This window comes from Cherax quadricarinatus, chromosome 14, assembly GCF_038502225.1.
Source record: "Cherax quadricarinatus isolate ZL_2023a chromosome 14, ASM3850222v1, whole genome shotgun sequence".
Classification (NCBI taxonomy): Eukaryota; Metazoa; Arthropoda; class Malacostraca; order Decapoda; family Parastacidae; genus Cherax; species Cherax quadricarinatus.
Window position 1 is genome coordinate 6,382,573 of NC_091305.1, and position 14,958 is coordinate 6,397,530.

The 14,958-nt window shown below is 40.9% G+C and overlaps 2 protein-coding genes across 5 annotated transcripts in view; one reads left to right on the top strand and one right to left on the bottom strand.

Annotated features, from left to right (window-relative positions):
• LOC128695769 (mitochondrial outer membrane protein SLC25A46) overlaps positions 1–5,862 on the top strand; it is an 83,726-nt gene extending 77,864 nt beyond the window's left edge. For 3 of the 4 annotated variants that reach the window (XM_070084810.1, XM_070084808.1, XM_070084807.1), the window contains one exon: positions 4,955–5,862. In XM_070084810.1, the coding sequence (XP_069940911.1) occupies positions 4,955–5,215 (261 nt within the window). In that variant the 3' untranslated portion in view covers positions 5,216–5,862. The remainder of the gene's footprint in view (positions 1–4,954) is intronic. The other variant, XM_070084809.1, reaches the window with a different exon arrangement.
• LOC128695782 (protein Star-like) overlaps positions 1–13,711 on the bottom strand; it is a 128,495-nt gene extending 114,784 nt beyond the window's left edge. The window contains exon 1 of the mRNA XM_053786608.2: positions 13,658–13,711. The gene's annotated coding sequence lies outside the window, so the exon portion shown is untranslated. The remainder of the gene's footprint in view (positions 1–13,657) is intronic.
• Between the last annotated feature and the right edge of the window lie 1,247 nt (positions 13,712–14,958).

The following is a 14,958-nucleotide window of genomic DNA, read 5'->3' on the forward strand; positions in this document are numbered from 1 at the left end:
ATACCATTTTTACAATAATGCAGTAGTCTGCATAACAGTAAATTTTGTATTTTTTTGTATGAATAAAAAATCAAAATAGAAAGCAATAATAACATAAGAGGGGCCTAGAGATGTAACTAATGAACATAGCATATGTTACTTTAGTGCCACAAATGTCTACCTTGTTTATTCTGGACCCTATTTTGAAATTGGCATCTTTTTTAGTTTGCGTGAAATTGGCCAAATTGCCAATTTCTGACCACCATATTGGGTAGTCCAAATTAGTAAATGGGAGGTTTCTTGTACTCAGCTGATAGATAAAATGGAGTTCTAAAGAAATAGCTATGAGTTTGGTCAACTGGAACAATGGAATTGGCTGAAAATAGGGCTCAAAGTCGGCGAAATCGCTGATACGCATATGTCGCCGAGACCGCTAACTTCACGGGAGCATAATTCCATGAGTTTTCGACCAAATTTCGAACTTTTGGTGTCATTACCATCGGGAAAAGATTCTCTATCATTTCATAAGAAAAAATAATTTTTTTTTTCAAAAATTGAGCGACATAGAATGATAGTTTCAGAAAGGGGCCTGAAGCAGTCGAAGGGTTAACCTCTCCTCGTAGGACATGCCCCTTTGCTCTGGGACTAGTCTTGTTGCAAACCTTTGCACTTTCTCTAATTTCCTTACATGTTTGGCTAGGTGTGAGTTCCAAACTGGTGCTGCATACTTCAATATAGGCCTGACATACCCAGTGTACAGGGTCTTGATTCCTTATTGAGATGTTGGAATACTATTCTTAGGTTTGCTAGGCACCCATATGCTGCAACAGTTATTTGGTTGATGTGCACCTCAGGAGATGTGGCCGGTGTTATACTCATCCCAAAGATCCTTTTCCGTGAGTGAGGTTTGTAGTCTTTGGCCCCCTAGACCATACTCTGCAGTCTTCTTTGCCATTCCCCAATCTTCATGACTTGGCACTTGGTGGGGTTGAACTCCAGGAGCCAGTTTCTGGACCAGGCCTGCAGCTTGTCCAGATCCCTTTGTAGTTCCACCTGGTCCTCATCTGATTGAATGCTTTTCATAAACTTCACATCATTTGCAAACAGGGACACTTCTGAGTCTATTCCTTCTGTCATGTTGTTCACTTACACCAGAAACAGCACCAGTCTTAGGACTGACCCCTGTGAAACCCCACTCGTCACAAGCGCCCACTCTGACACCTCGTCACGTACCATGACTCACTGATGTCTTCCCGACAGGTATTCCCTGAGCCATTCCAGTGCCTTCCCTGTTACACCTTCCTGGTCCTCCAGCCTATGCACTAATCTTTTATGTGGAACTGTGTCAAAAGCCTTCTTACACTCCAAGAAAATGCAATCTACCTACTCTTCTCTCTCTCTCTCGTCTTACTGCTGTCACCCTGTCATACAACTCCAGTGGGTTTGTGACACAGGATTTCCCGTCCCTGAAACTGTGCTGCTTGTCGTTAGATAAGATAAGATAAGATTTCGTTTGGATTTTTAACCCCGGAGGGTTAGCCACCCAGGATAACCCAAGAAAGTCAGTGCGTCATCGAGGACTGTCTAACTTATTTCCATTGGGGTCCTTAATCTTGTCCCCCAGGATGTGACCCACACAAGTCGACTAACACCCAGGTACCTATTTGCTGCTAGGTGAACAGAACAACAGGTGTAAGGAAACGTCGAAATGTTTCCACCCGCCGGGAATCGAACCCGGGCCCTCCATGTGTGAAGCGGGAGCTTTAGCCACCAGGCCACACACGTTGATAAGCTCATTCCTTTCTAGGTGCTCCACCACTCTTCTGATAATCTTCTCCATGACTTTGCATACTATACATGTTAGTGACACTGGTCTGTAGTTAGTGCTTCATGTCTGTCTCCTTTTTTAAAAATTGGGACTACATTTGCTGTCTTCCATACCTCAGATAGTTGCCCTGTTTCGATAGATGTGTTGAAGATTGTTGTTAGTGGCACACACAGTGCCTTTGCTCCCTCTCTCAGGACCCATGGAGTGATGTTATCTGGCCCCAGTGCCTTTGAGGTATCTAGCTCGCTTAGTAGCCTCTTCACTTCTTCCTTGGTTGTATGTATTGTGCCCAACACTTGATGGTGTACCCAACCTCTCTGTCTTTCTGGAGTCTATTCTGTCTCCTCTGTGAACACTTCTTTGAATCTCATGTTGAGCTCCTCACATATTTCTTGGTCATTTCTTGTGATCTCCCCTCCTCCCTTTCTCAGCCTGATTACCTGGTCCTTGACTGTTGTTTTCCTCCTGATGTGGCTGTATAACAGCTTTGGGTCAGATTCGGCTTTCGCTGCTATGTCATTTTCATATTGTCATTGGGCCTCCTTTCTTACCTGTGCATATTCGTTTCTGGCTTTATGACTGCTCTCTTTATTATCCTGGGTTCTTTGCCGTCTATACTTCTTCCATTCTCTAGCACACTTGGTTTTGGCCTCTCTACACCTTTGAGTGAACCAAGAGCTCATCCTGGCCTTTTCATTATTTCTGTTACCCTTAGGTATAAACCTCTCCTCAGCTTCCTTGCATACTGTTGTCACATATTCCATCATCTCATTTACTTACTTCCCTGCCAGTGCCCTGTACCACTGAACCTCATGCAGGAAATTCTTCATGCCTGTGTAGTGCCCTCTCTTATAGTTTGGCTTCATTTGTCCTGCCCTTCCTGCTACCCTTTCCACTTGTAACTCTAATATGTATTTGAAGCTCAAAACCATGTGGTCAGTGGCCCTGAAGGGTCTTTCATATGTGATATCCTCAATATCTGCACTACTGAAGGAGAATACTAGGTCCAGTTTCGCTGGTTCGGCCTCTCCTCTCTCTCTGTTAGTGTCCTTACGTGTTGGTACGTGAGGTTTTCCAGTACCACCTCCATCATCTTAGCCCTCCACTTTTCTGGGTCCCCATGTGGCTCCAGGGTGTCCCAGTCAATTTCTTTGTGATTGAAGTCACCCACAATCAGCAGCTTTGCCCTGCTCACATGAGCCCTTCCAGCTACTTCAGCCAGTGTCAACCATCGCTTTGTTACTCTCATCATATTCTTGCCACCAGACTGAAGTGTTCCTATTATGTAGTGCGTGTGCGTGTGTGCGCGCGCGTGTGTGTGTGTGTGTGTGTACTCACCTAGTTGAGGTTGCAGGGGTCGAGTCCAAGCTCCTGGCCCTGCCTCTTCACTGGTCGCTACTAGGTCACTCTCCCTGAACCGTGAGCTTTATCATACCTCTGCTTAAAGCTATGTATGGATCCTGCCTCCACTACATCGCTTCCCAAACTATTCCACTTACTGACTACTCTGTGGCTGAAGAAATACTTCCTAACATCCCTGTGATTCATCTGTGTCTTCAACTTCTAACTGTGTCCCCTTGTTACTGTGTCCAATCTCTGGAACATCCTGTCTTTGTCCACCTTGTCAATTCCTCTCAGTATTGTTGGCCATAACTCTTTCAAAATCCAAAGGGATGCTCAAACGTGTCATTATCATGTCCTTCCTATCTCTCCTGTCCTCCAGTGTCGTCAGGTTGATTTCCCTTAACCTCTCCTCGTAGGACATACCTCTTAGCTCTGAGACTAGTCTTGTTGCAAACCTTTGCACTTACTCTAGTTTCTTTATGTGCTTGGCTAGGTGTGGGTTCCAAACTGGTGCTACATACTCCAATATGGGCCTAACGTACACGGTGTACAGGGTCCTTAACGATTCCTTATTAAGATGTCGGAATGCTGTTCTGAGGTTTGCTAGGCGCCTATATGCTGCAGCCATTATTTGGTTGATGTGCGCTTCAGGAGATGTGCCTGGTGTTATACTCACCCCAAGATCTTTTTCCTTGAGTGAGGTTTGTAGTCTCTGGCCCCCTAGACTGTACTCTGTCTGCGGTCTTCTTTGCCCTTCCCCAATCTTCATGACTTTGCACTTGGTGGGATTGAACTCCAGGAGCCAATTGCTGGACCATGTCTGCAGCCTGTCCAGATCCCTTTGTAGTTCTGCCTGGTCTTTGATCGAATGAATTCTTCTCATCAACTTCACGTCATCCGCAAACAGGGACACCTCGGAGTCTATTCCTTCCGTCATGTCATTCACAAATACCAGAAACAGCACTGGTCCTAGGACTGACCCCTGTGGGACCCCACTGGTCACAGATGCCCACTCTGACACCTCGCCACGTACCATGACTCGCTGCTGTCTTCCTGACAAGTATTCCCTGATCCATTGTAGTGCCTTCCCTGTTATCCCTGCTTGGTCCTCCAGTTTTTGCACTAATCTCTTGTGTGGAACTGTGTCAAATCCCTTTTTGTAGTCCAAGAAAATGCAATCCACCCACCCCTCTCTCTCTTGTCTTACTGCTGTCACCATGTCATAGAACTCCAGTAGGTTTGTGACACAGGATTTCCCATCCCTGAAACCATGTTGGCTGCTGTTGATGAGATCATTCCTTTCTAGGTGTTCCACCACTCTTCTCCTGATAATCTTCTCCATGACTTTGCATACTATACATGCCAGTGACACTGGTCTGTAGTTTAGTGCTTCATGTCTGTCTTCTTTTTTAAAGATTGGGACTACATTTGTTGTCTTCCATGCCTCAGGCAATCTCCTTGTTTCAATAGATGTATTGAATATTGTTGTTAGGGGTACACATAGCGCCTCTGCTCCCTCTCTCTCAGGACCCATGGGGAGATGTTATCTGGCCCCATTGCCTTTGGTGTGTGTGTGTACACTCGCCTATTTGTGGTTTCAGGGGTCGATTCGTAGCACCTGTGAGTGTGTGAAAGAGAGTGAGTGTACCATCGCTCTGTTACTCTCATCATATTCTTGCCTTGGCCTCCTGCTGTTCTGTGTGAGGATGAGGATATGAGTGTAATTGTCCTGAAATACATACATATTATATATTTATTGTTTTACATTATGTGTCATTTTTCTATATTGTTAATACTTTTCAGAACTTAGTCACCCCTCTGACACCAAGTGCTCCATACACTCCCATATCTGCTGTGCATCCAGGAGTGGCTAGTTTACATTCATCCCCTCTCACTACATCCTATCATGGATCACCAAGATCAGGGCCATTTGGTGCTCAATCTCCAGTAGCGGGATCAAGAGGATTTTGCACCTATGTATCTCCATCAGGACGCAGAATCGACGAGGTAGACTTAAGAGCAGAGATGGAGAGGCACAAAATTAGTCTCAGCCTAGATGAATGATTTATGCCAAACTTAAAATATGTTTAGTTTATTTTTGTTGATATGCATAGATATTTTACTTTAAGATTGTCATATTCCTTGTTTAAGCAAGTGTTACTTGAATATACTACATATTGTAAATGATAGTTGTTTCCAGGAGAGTGCCTTCTCACCCTATGAAAGTGGGAAGTGATTCAGTGTTCTTGAATATTCATTGACAACATAATAAATACAAAATAAAATCAATGATGAGTATCTTTGTTGCATTTTTATGACTACCTGCAACTTGCATTTCTTTAAAGAATATTTGTTTTGCAAATTTACTTTTAATTGGTATATTAATTTGTTCAAATATTAGACAGTAACATGTAAAATTACATTTAATACCTTGTTTCAGCAGCTGCAGAAGTTAAAGCTAATATAACCTAGTTCTTCAGTACTTCACAGTGTTAAATTAGACACATGTGCAACTCTTGGGTATCTTTATCTCAATAAAGATACCCAAGAGTTGCACATGTGTCTAATTTAACGTGTCGGTTCTTTGAACCATTCATCTACAGTACTTCACAGTAAATAATTGACATTTGTTGTTAGTCATTTTTTTTACTCTGATTACTTGATGATTTGTTGTGTGCATTTATTTCTTAAATTGAAATTATTTAATGTGACTGTTTTTTATTTTTTCCTCTTCTGAGTGTATTAGCAGCTTGTCCATTTCCAGAGCATTGTATACTGCAGCTGACTTGTATTAGCATGGGTCACTTTATCTTGTAATTAAAAATGGGTATCAGTCATGTTCACCAAAAAAATTTGATAATTTCCATTTATATGAAATATTTTGTTTTCATTTTCTCTATAAAACATTAGGCTGATGTTTATGAGTTTTATCTGAGATTCCATTTACTCTCTTGATAAGCAAATACAGTGGAACCTCAAAAATTGAACTTAATCTGTTCCAGGAGCTAGTTCTAAATTCAAAAAGTCTGAAATTCGAAGCAATATTTTCCATAAGAAATAATGGAAATACAATTAATCCATTCCAGAAACCCAAAAATATTCACAAAAATAATACATTTTATAGAGATTAATTACAGTTTTACATACACACAACAAATGCTATAGTCTTTAATTATGTATAGTAATATAAAATAACATTTTTACTTACCTTTATTGAAGATTGGTGATGGCATCTGGAAGATAGGGAGGAGGAGAGGGGGAGTTGGGGTTATTGTTTGGAAGGAGAATCCCCCTCCATGAGGACTTCCGGTATCAAAGCCCTCTCTGGGGTTGCTTCCCTTCTCTGTATTTTAATGCCACTAGGACCAGCTTGAGAGTCATTGGACTCCAGTCTCACAAAATAACTGTCTACAGTCCTCTGTTTCTGTCTCACAAAATAACTATCTACAGTCCTCTGTTTCTGTCTCACAAAATAACTGTCCACAATCGTCTCTTTGTCTCACAAATTAACTGTCCACAGTCGTCTGTTTCTGTCTCACAAAATAACTGTCCACATTCGTCTGTTTGTCTCACAAAATAACTCCACAGTTGTCTGTTTCTGTCTCACAAAATAACTGTCCACAGTCGTCTGTTTCTGTCTCACAAAATAACTGTCCACAATCATCTGTTTGTCTCACAAAATAACTCCACAGTTGTCTGTTTGTCTCACAAAATAACTCCACAGTCGTCTGTTTGTCTCACAAAATAACTGTCCACAATCGTCTGTTTGTCTCACAAAATAACTCCACAGTTGTCTGTTTGTCTCACAAAATAACTCCACAGTCATCTGTTTCTGTCTCACAAAATAACTGTCCACAATCATCTGTTTGTCTCACAAAATAACTCCACAGTCGTCTGTTTCTGTCTCACAAAATAACTCCACAGTCGTCTGTTTCTGTCTCACAAAATAACTGTCCACAGTCGTCTGTTTCTGTCTCACAAAATAACTGTCCACAGTCGTCTGTTTCTGTCTCACAAAATAACTGTCCACAGTCCTCTGTACATCCTGGCAAGCTCAACAAGTCTCACTCCAATCTCATACTTCTGTATTATTTCCTTCTTCACATCTATGGTGTTTCTCACTTTCTTTACCACAGGGGTACCGCTAGCAAGTTTCTTTGGGCCCATGGCAGCTTATTTCACAGCCCCACAAGCACTAAACACAATTAAATAATCGTAAAATGTGTGAATGAGATCGCAGGTTAGTGTTCACTCAAGCATAAACAAAGCTAGACTGCTCACGGTGCCTGCGCGGGGACACGTACAGAGCGGGCCAGCGGACAGGTCCCGTACCTGGCGGTCTGAAATTAGGGGCGCGTTCGAAAATTGGGACACAGTTTGTCCGAGAAAACGGTCTTATTTTCGAAACGTTCGATATTTAATACGTTCGATTTTTGAGGTTCCACTGTACAAGTAAAATTAAACACAGTTTTGCATTCATGGTTCCTGTAGTTTTTTCCTTTTAAAATTATCACATTTACTATAGTGAAGAGCCAGCATGTACACTACTGATAATCGTAAATATACTTGACTATTCACAGTTTTTCCAGTTGCATGTGCTGTGGTTGAAAGCTTATTATTGCATGAATTTGTGTCAAGTAAAGAGTTTTGAAAGGAATTAATTACAGTACAGTATATGTTTAAGAGAGGCAAAAGGGAATATAGTTCATCCCTCAGGCCATGCATGACAAGTACTTTGTGTCAATCCTCTTCAACTTTCGAATAATAAATGGCACTGAAGTTGTGACTTCTCTTGGAAAATACATTAGTTAAAGCATCATGCAACATTCCAAAGCAAATGTTTCAAAATTCATATTTACTGTACCAGAACCATTGAAAAGCTCTTGATCCAGGAAGTTGGGCTGAATTTCCACTTCCTTGAATCAAATCTTACATTCTTCAGGTGCTGTTTGAGCCCTTTGGATTAAGCAACAACTTCCCAATCCCTCCCAAGAATGTAATAATAAATCTGGGATGGGATATTGAGACTTCGAGAAAGTAGGTGCACTGGTGCTGTCTGTTGAATGACAGTGGTGGCATCAGTGGCAGAGTAAGTGATGTCTGCAAACCACATTAGCAAGTCATCAAGTTCTAGCAGAGCCTTGCTACTGGTTGTGAGATTGTTTTACTAATTTTTATTTTTTTAACATAATGGCCATCTCCTACCAAGGCAGGGTGACCCCCCAAAAAAGAAACAAAGTTTTCTTTTTTTTTTTTAACATTTAGTAATTTATGCAAGAAAAGGGGTTACTAGCTCCTTGCTCCCTACTAAATTATTATTATTATAATTATTATTATTATTATTATTATTATTATTATTATTATTATTATTATTATTATTATTATTATATTAGGGAAGCATTAAATCCATGAAGGTAACATAGCCACTGTTGAATGGGACAGAGTAATCAAGTTTGATCCAAATTATTATTATTATAATAAAAAAGAAGCACTAAACCACAAGGGCTATACAGTGCAAGTTTGATCCAAAGAAGGGGAGGGTAGTGACAATTCCTTATGCCAAAAGCCCTTCCCACTGAAGTGTCATCATCCACTAAAGGATGTGAAGCTAGAGGAAGTTGCATCCTAAGATTAGATGTTTCAAATCAGAGAGAAAAATGCACCTTAAATGCTTCCAAAAACCCAAGTTAAAGGCATAACAGTGAGGTTTTTAGGTGGGAATCTTTGTGCTGTTCTCTGAATTTGAGAGGTCAGGGGAAACCACTAAGCTTGTGTGAAAGTAAGTGGGGTGGAAGAACATTGATGCCTCAAAGTCATTGAGGAAACAGTGGCTAGAGAAATTGTTGGGTCCAGCAGGGTTAAGCATCCAAGGATGAAAGACCATTGGCCATCCTTACTGAATGAGTGCAGGTGTTTCACACGTGAACCTGAGCATTACAACAACATTGGGAAAAAACTATGATTTGGCTATTGCATCATTGAATGTTGGACACTGGAGATGCTCAAGAAAGATTGTCCCAGGATGCTGCAGAAGCGGATGCCAGATATCAGTCAAAATGTCTTTGGTGCAATTCATAATGGCAGCAATGACCATTATGAGTTGCGTAGTAGGGATGGATGTGACAAATACCTTCTAAATGTGCAGAGGCAAATGTTGAAGAAACAGCAAACAAAGGAAAGCAGGACATAAAACAGGTTGGCAGTTACCTGCATCAGATGTTTCATCTGGTGCTGGAACAGCATGCCTCCACTGTGCCAGGCCATACAGGAGATGGTAATGTTTTAGGTTCCTGGAAGTCCCAGCAACTCTGAAGTAAGCTACCTGGTGGTGGCGATATGTAGTCTTGATACCACTAGTAACACCATTGTGTACTGCTGGCACTGAAGAAAACAGATAACCATGCAGAGGTATATTGAAGTATTTGTACCAATGCCAGATTGCTCAGATAGAATGACTGGGTGTAGAGTCAGATACCATTTTGGAGCTTGCTTCACTGAAGGAATGTTCCTTGATGTTGGCAAGGGGCCTTTGATCCAAAGCAGTGGACCTGATGGCCCCTTCCTTGGATTTAGTCTGAATGCCTCCCATTCTCCCTGTCACTCAGTGATGTATGACTTGTCCAGGTTTAGCTCTTAGTCTATATTGTTGTTGTTGTTATTCTCTTGGCATTGTATGACCCTTATGGGTTTAGTGCTCCCTCATAAATATAATAATTTGGAGCTTGCCACCATTTATAGTTCATCTATAGAAAGGAGCAACCAGATGTTCTACAGCCTGACAGGTCAGAGATCAAGTCATGAGCAGCTGACAGAAGATCAAGCCTTAAGCACTCCTTGCCCTGAATGACCCATATGGATTAATGTTTCCTGGTGAATGTAATAACACAGACTGAGAGTCAGTATGTATGTGTAATAAAACTAATGCAAAGAAAAAATACCTGTGAATATAAAAATATGGCATCTAAAGGTAGGATTATAAGGTATTCCTGAAAGGGGATCCCTCAATGGTTGCCATATTGTTTTTCTTAATTTTTTTTGTTTTTCATTCTTAACTTGGGAATGCTCGATCTGATCAGCTTCAAATTTTCAACATGTCCACAGTAATGAGGACCAGAGTCTGGAAGAATTGGTAGTGCAGGAGCTCTGTGATCAGTTGCTGAGCCCCTTCACAACATCCTGGAATGGCTCTTATAACTTCTACAACCCTCAGCAAAATAATGCCTCCTAATTCGTCAATGGCAGAGAGTAAAAATTAAATGTGTAGGTGCTGATTTGATCATTTTATGTGTGAAATAATGTGAAATTTTTATTCCTGTGAAGTCGCACTAAATAAATTTCAGTTTACTTCTGAACCACCTCAATAATTAAAATAAAAATTTGACGTTTATTTTAATTAATTAAAAACAAATATCCCTGGGGCTGAATGTTTGAAATTATGAATGCAAACATAAAATATGATAGCAGTGAAGCACTGAATCTGGCATATCGACCTATGCTAGGCAGGTCCAATTCACATTCAACCACACCCACTCATGTTCCTCTCATTAACAATTAAGTTGTCAAATTAGTACTTTCCTATATCATTTCAAAGTTCAAATACTGACCCCTGTGGCACACCACTTAAAAGGATATTCATTCTAATTTTTCCCATTAATACAAGTTCTCTATTGCATAATAGTCAGCCATGCCTCGACCCAGAGCAAAATTTCTCAAATGCCATGTGCCGCTACTCCTTGCACCAGCCTCCCGAAGACCATTTAAGTAGGAAAAATGGTTATAATCGTAACCATAATTTTTAAAGGGGTGGTAAGCCAGTGGAAGGCTTCAGTCAGATAACTAAAAGCTCCAGCTGCGGGTCATCATACGACTAAGACACATGTCAGGTAACATTTCTCCTGTTTCCTGACAAACCTACCTAACCTAACCCATGAAGACCATTTACAAGATATCGTATTCTTTATTTTAGTCGACTACCTCAAATACCCTAGTGAAGAAGATTAGTAAACCTATAAGGTATGCATGCCCCTCTGATTTGCATCACCATTTATTGACTCGATCAACTTTCCCACAATCAAGGTTAGGATGACTGGTCTACAAATTGAGGTTGTGAGTCAGTAACACATTTGCCATTTTAAATTTATCTGTTATGATATCTGTCTTTAGTGATCTGATGAAAAAACGAGTGGTTTGTAAATTATAGTGGGAGATTCAGCATGTGAATCATAATGTGTAATTCGGCAAGGGAATTGCGGTAAGTTAGGAGTGTGTGAGTCATGGTGAGTTAGGGGGTGTGTGAATCGTGGTGTACCATGGTGTGAATCGTGGTGTATCATTGTGTGAACCAGTGTATTATTGTGTGAATCATGGTATGTGAATCATAGCGTGTCAATCATGGCACGTGAATGAGAGTGTAATGACAACTGAATCATGGCATGTGAATAATGATTGAATCATGGTGACTGAATCATGTGAATAATCATAGTTGAATCATGGAGTGAATCAGGGTGACTGAATCGTGGTTAAAGCATAGTGTGAATCAAGATGATTAAATCATGGTGTGAAATGTGGTGACTGAATCAGTGTGAATCATGGTGATTGAATTATGTGAATAATGGTGACTGACTCGTGTGAATCATGGCATGAATTATGATAGTTAAATCATGGTGTAAATCATGGCATGAATTATGATAGTTAAATCATGTTGTGAATCATGGCATGAATTATGATAGTTAAATGATGATGTGAATCATGGTGATTGAATCATAGTGCGAATCACAATGATTAAATAATGGGGTGAATCATGGTGACTGAGTCATGACTGACTCGTGATGTGAATTATGGTGACTGAATCGTGTGAATCATAACTAAATTATGGTGATTAATTAGACACATATACAACTCTTGGGAATCTTCATTGAGGAGACGTTTCGCCACACAGTGGCTTCATCAGTCCATACGAAGGAGAAACTTGAAGAACAGGAGGAGAATGAGGTAATCAGTCCCTCAACCTTGAGTCGATGTGTTCAGTCCATCAATCCATCAAGATTGATGGACTGAACACATCGACTCAAGGTTGAGGGACTGATTACCTCATTCTCCTCCTGTTCTTCAAGTTTCTCCTTCGTATGGACTGATGAAGCCAGTGTGTGGCGAAACGTCTCCTCAATGAAGATTCCCAAGAGTTGTATATGTGTCTAATTAATCAACATGTCGGTTCTCTGAAGCATTCATCTATAAATTATGGTGACTGAATTGTGAAATCATGGTGACTGAACTGTGATAACTAAATCATGGTGATTGAATCTTGATATGAATCATGGTGACTGATTCATGATGTGAATAATGGTGTAAATCATAGTGATTGAATCATGGTGATTAGATCATAGTGACTGAATCATGGTGATTAAATCATGGTGTGAATAATGACTGAATCGTGATGTGAATTATGGTGACTGAATCATCGTGTGAATCATGGTGACTTAATCATGTAAATCATGGTTAGTGGATCATTGCCTGAACCGTGGTGATTGAATCGTGGTATAAATCAGTGACTGAATCACGGCATGAGACTCACGGTGTGTGAATCACGGTGTAAATCATCGATTGCTTCTTACGGAAAATGGATTTTGTTAAGTAAATTCAACGTAGGCATTAATATGGGAATATAATATTCACTAGCTGTGTGGATGGTGTTTGTACAGTACCAGACAGACAGCTGGTAATGATAATCCTGATCTGGTTACTAGACAGTGATGGTACAGATTTGGAATATGCTTCAATTAAAAATCCAGCCACCTAATTCCTAGCCACCAGAAAGTAGATTCCGTTTTGAGTATCTGCAGGCATGGAATATCTGGAAAAAACGAGTATGGGACGTGCAATTTTGCCCATCGTATAAAAAATGCTGTGACCTGAAAAAAGAGGAGTGTCTTTCTACCGCCTGTCAACTGTTTCAGCCTGAAATGTGTTATACATCAGTCCACGAAAAACAATGTTACAACATAAACTTCCCTGCATACCACTTGAAAAGGACCAGGAGGTCAAGACCCCACAAATCCTGGGACACTAACCATGGTACTGACAATTATTCAATAACAGATTTTTTTTAGTGTCAGGAAGTAGAAAAAATTATAAATAACAAAAATATTCCGCCACCTCGGAGCCCTGTTAGAGTGGAGACACAATCAGTGGCTCCCACCCCAAAACCATATGTCACATTAATGGCATATTATTGCCATCAGAAAAGCCCCCAACAAGCCAACGATACTACATTTGTATTTGCAAATATACAAGGCCTAAGCCATCCACCTAAGCAAAATACCTTTAATCAGTGGAATCCTCGTGGAGTCAAATATTGTGTTCGCTGCTTTCAGAGACCAACACAAAAGATCATTTTCACAACGAAATATGGATACCAGGGTACAACTTGTTTAGATACGACAGCAAGAACAGACAACAAGGAAGGGTTGGCCTGTATGTCAAAGTCGCTCATCCACACACACTTACCTTTATTGGAGATTCTTCTTAGTGTATGGGAGACTGGAGGAGGAGAGAGTGGATTGTTTATAGTTTGGAAGGGGAATCCCCTTCCATCAACACCTCAGGTACCATTTGCTTTTCTGGGGTTGCTTCTCTTCTCTGTTTCTTAATGCCACTAGGACCACCTTGAGAGTCACTGGAGTCCTGTCTCACAAAATAACTGTGGAGAGAGCTCTGTTTCTGGCGTCTCTTTAACACTTCCCTAAAATGGCCCAAGACTTTGTCACTGTACATGTTGCCAACCTGGCTTGCAACAACCTTGTTAGGGTGATGTTTCTCCATAAAGCTTTCCATCTTACCCCACATAATAAAAATCTCTTTAATTTCTGAAGAAGGCACCTTCTTCCATCTCTCTTCCTCCTCCTCTGCAGCAAGATTCTGAGCTGCGATGTGTTGCTCTTCCTGCTGAAGCTCTTGCAGCTCCTCAGTGGTAAGCTCTTCATTGTGGTCTTCCACCAATTCTTCCACATCCTCCAAACTCACATCCAACTCCATGGAACTCCCCAATGCCACAATTGATTTTACAACAGACATAGGCTCATTAGGGTCAGTCCCAAATTCTTCAAAATCCCTCTTGTCGACACAATCTGGCCACAATTTTCTCCAGGCAGAGTTCAAAGTCCTGGTAGTCACTCCCTCCCAAGCCATACCTATAAGGGTTATGCAGTGGAGGATGCTGAAGTGTTCTCTCCAAAATTCCCTTAGGGTCAAGTGAGTGTCTGTGGTCACAGTCAAGCACCTGTGAAACATTGCTTTTGTGTAGAGTTTTTTAAAGTTTGCAATAACCTGCTGGTCCATGGGTTGGAGGAGAGGAGTGGTATTTGGGGGCAAGAACTTTACTGTGATGAACCCATACTCCTCGAAAATTAGGTCATCCAAGTTTGGAGGATGAGCAGGTGCATTGTCCATTACTAGCAGGCACTTGAGATCCAATTTCTTTTCCAGGAGATACTCCTTCACACTAGGGCCAAACACTTCATTGAACCACTCGACGAAAATTTCCCTCGTGATCCATGCCTTACTATTAGATTTCCAAAACACACACAATTTACTCTTCATAACATTGTTTTTCCTGAACACTCTGGGATTTTCAGAATGGTACACTATTAATGGCTTCACTTTGAAATCCCCACTAGCATTAGCACAGAACATTAGCGTCAGCCTGTCTTTCATAGGCTTGTGTCCTGGCATTGCCTTTTCCTCTTGTGTAATGAAGGTCCTCTTTGGCATTTTCTTCCAAAAGAGGCCTGTTTCGTCACAATTGAACA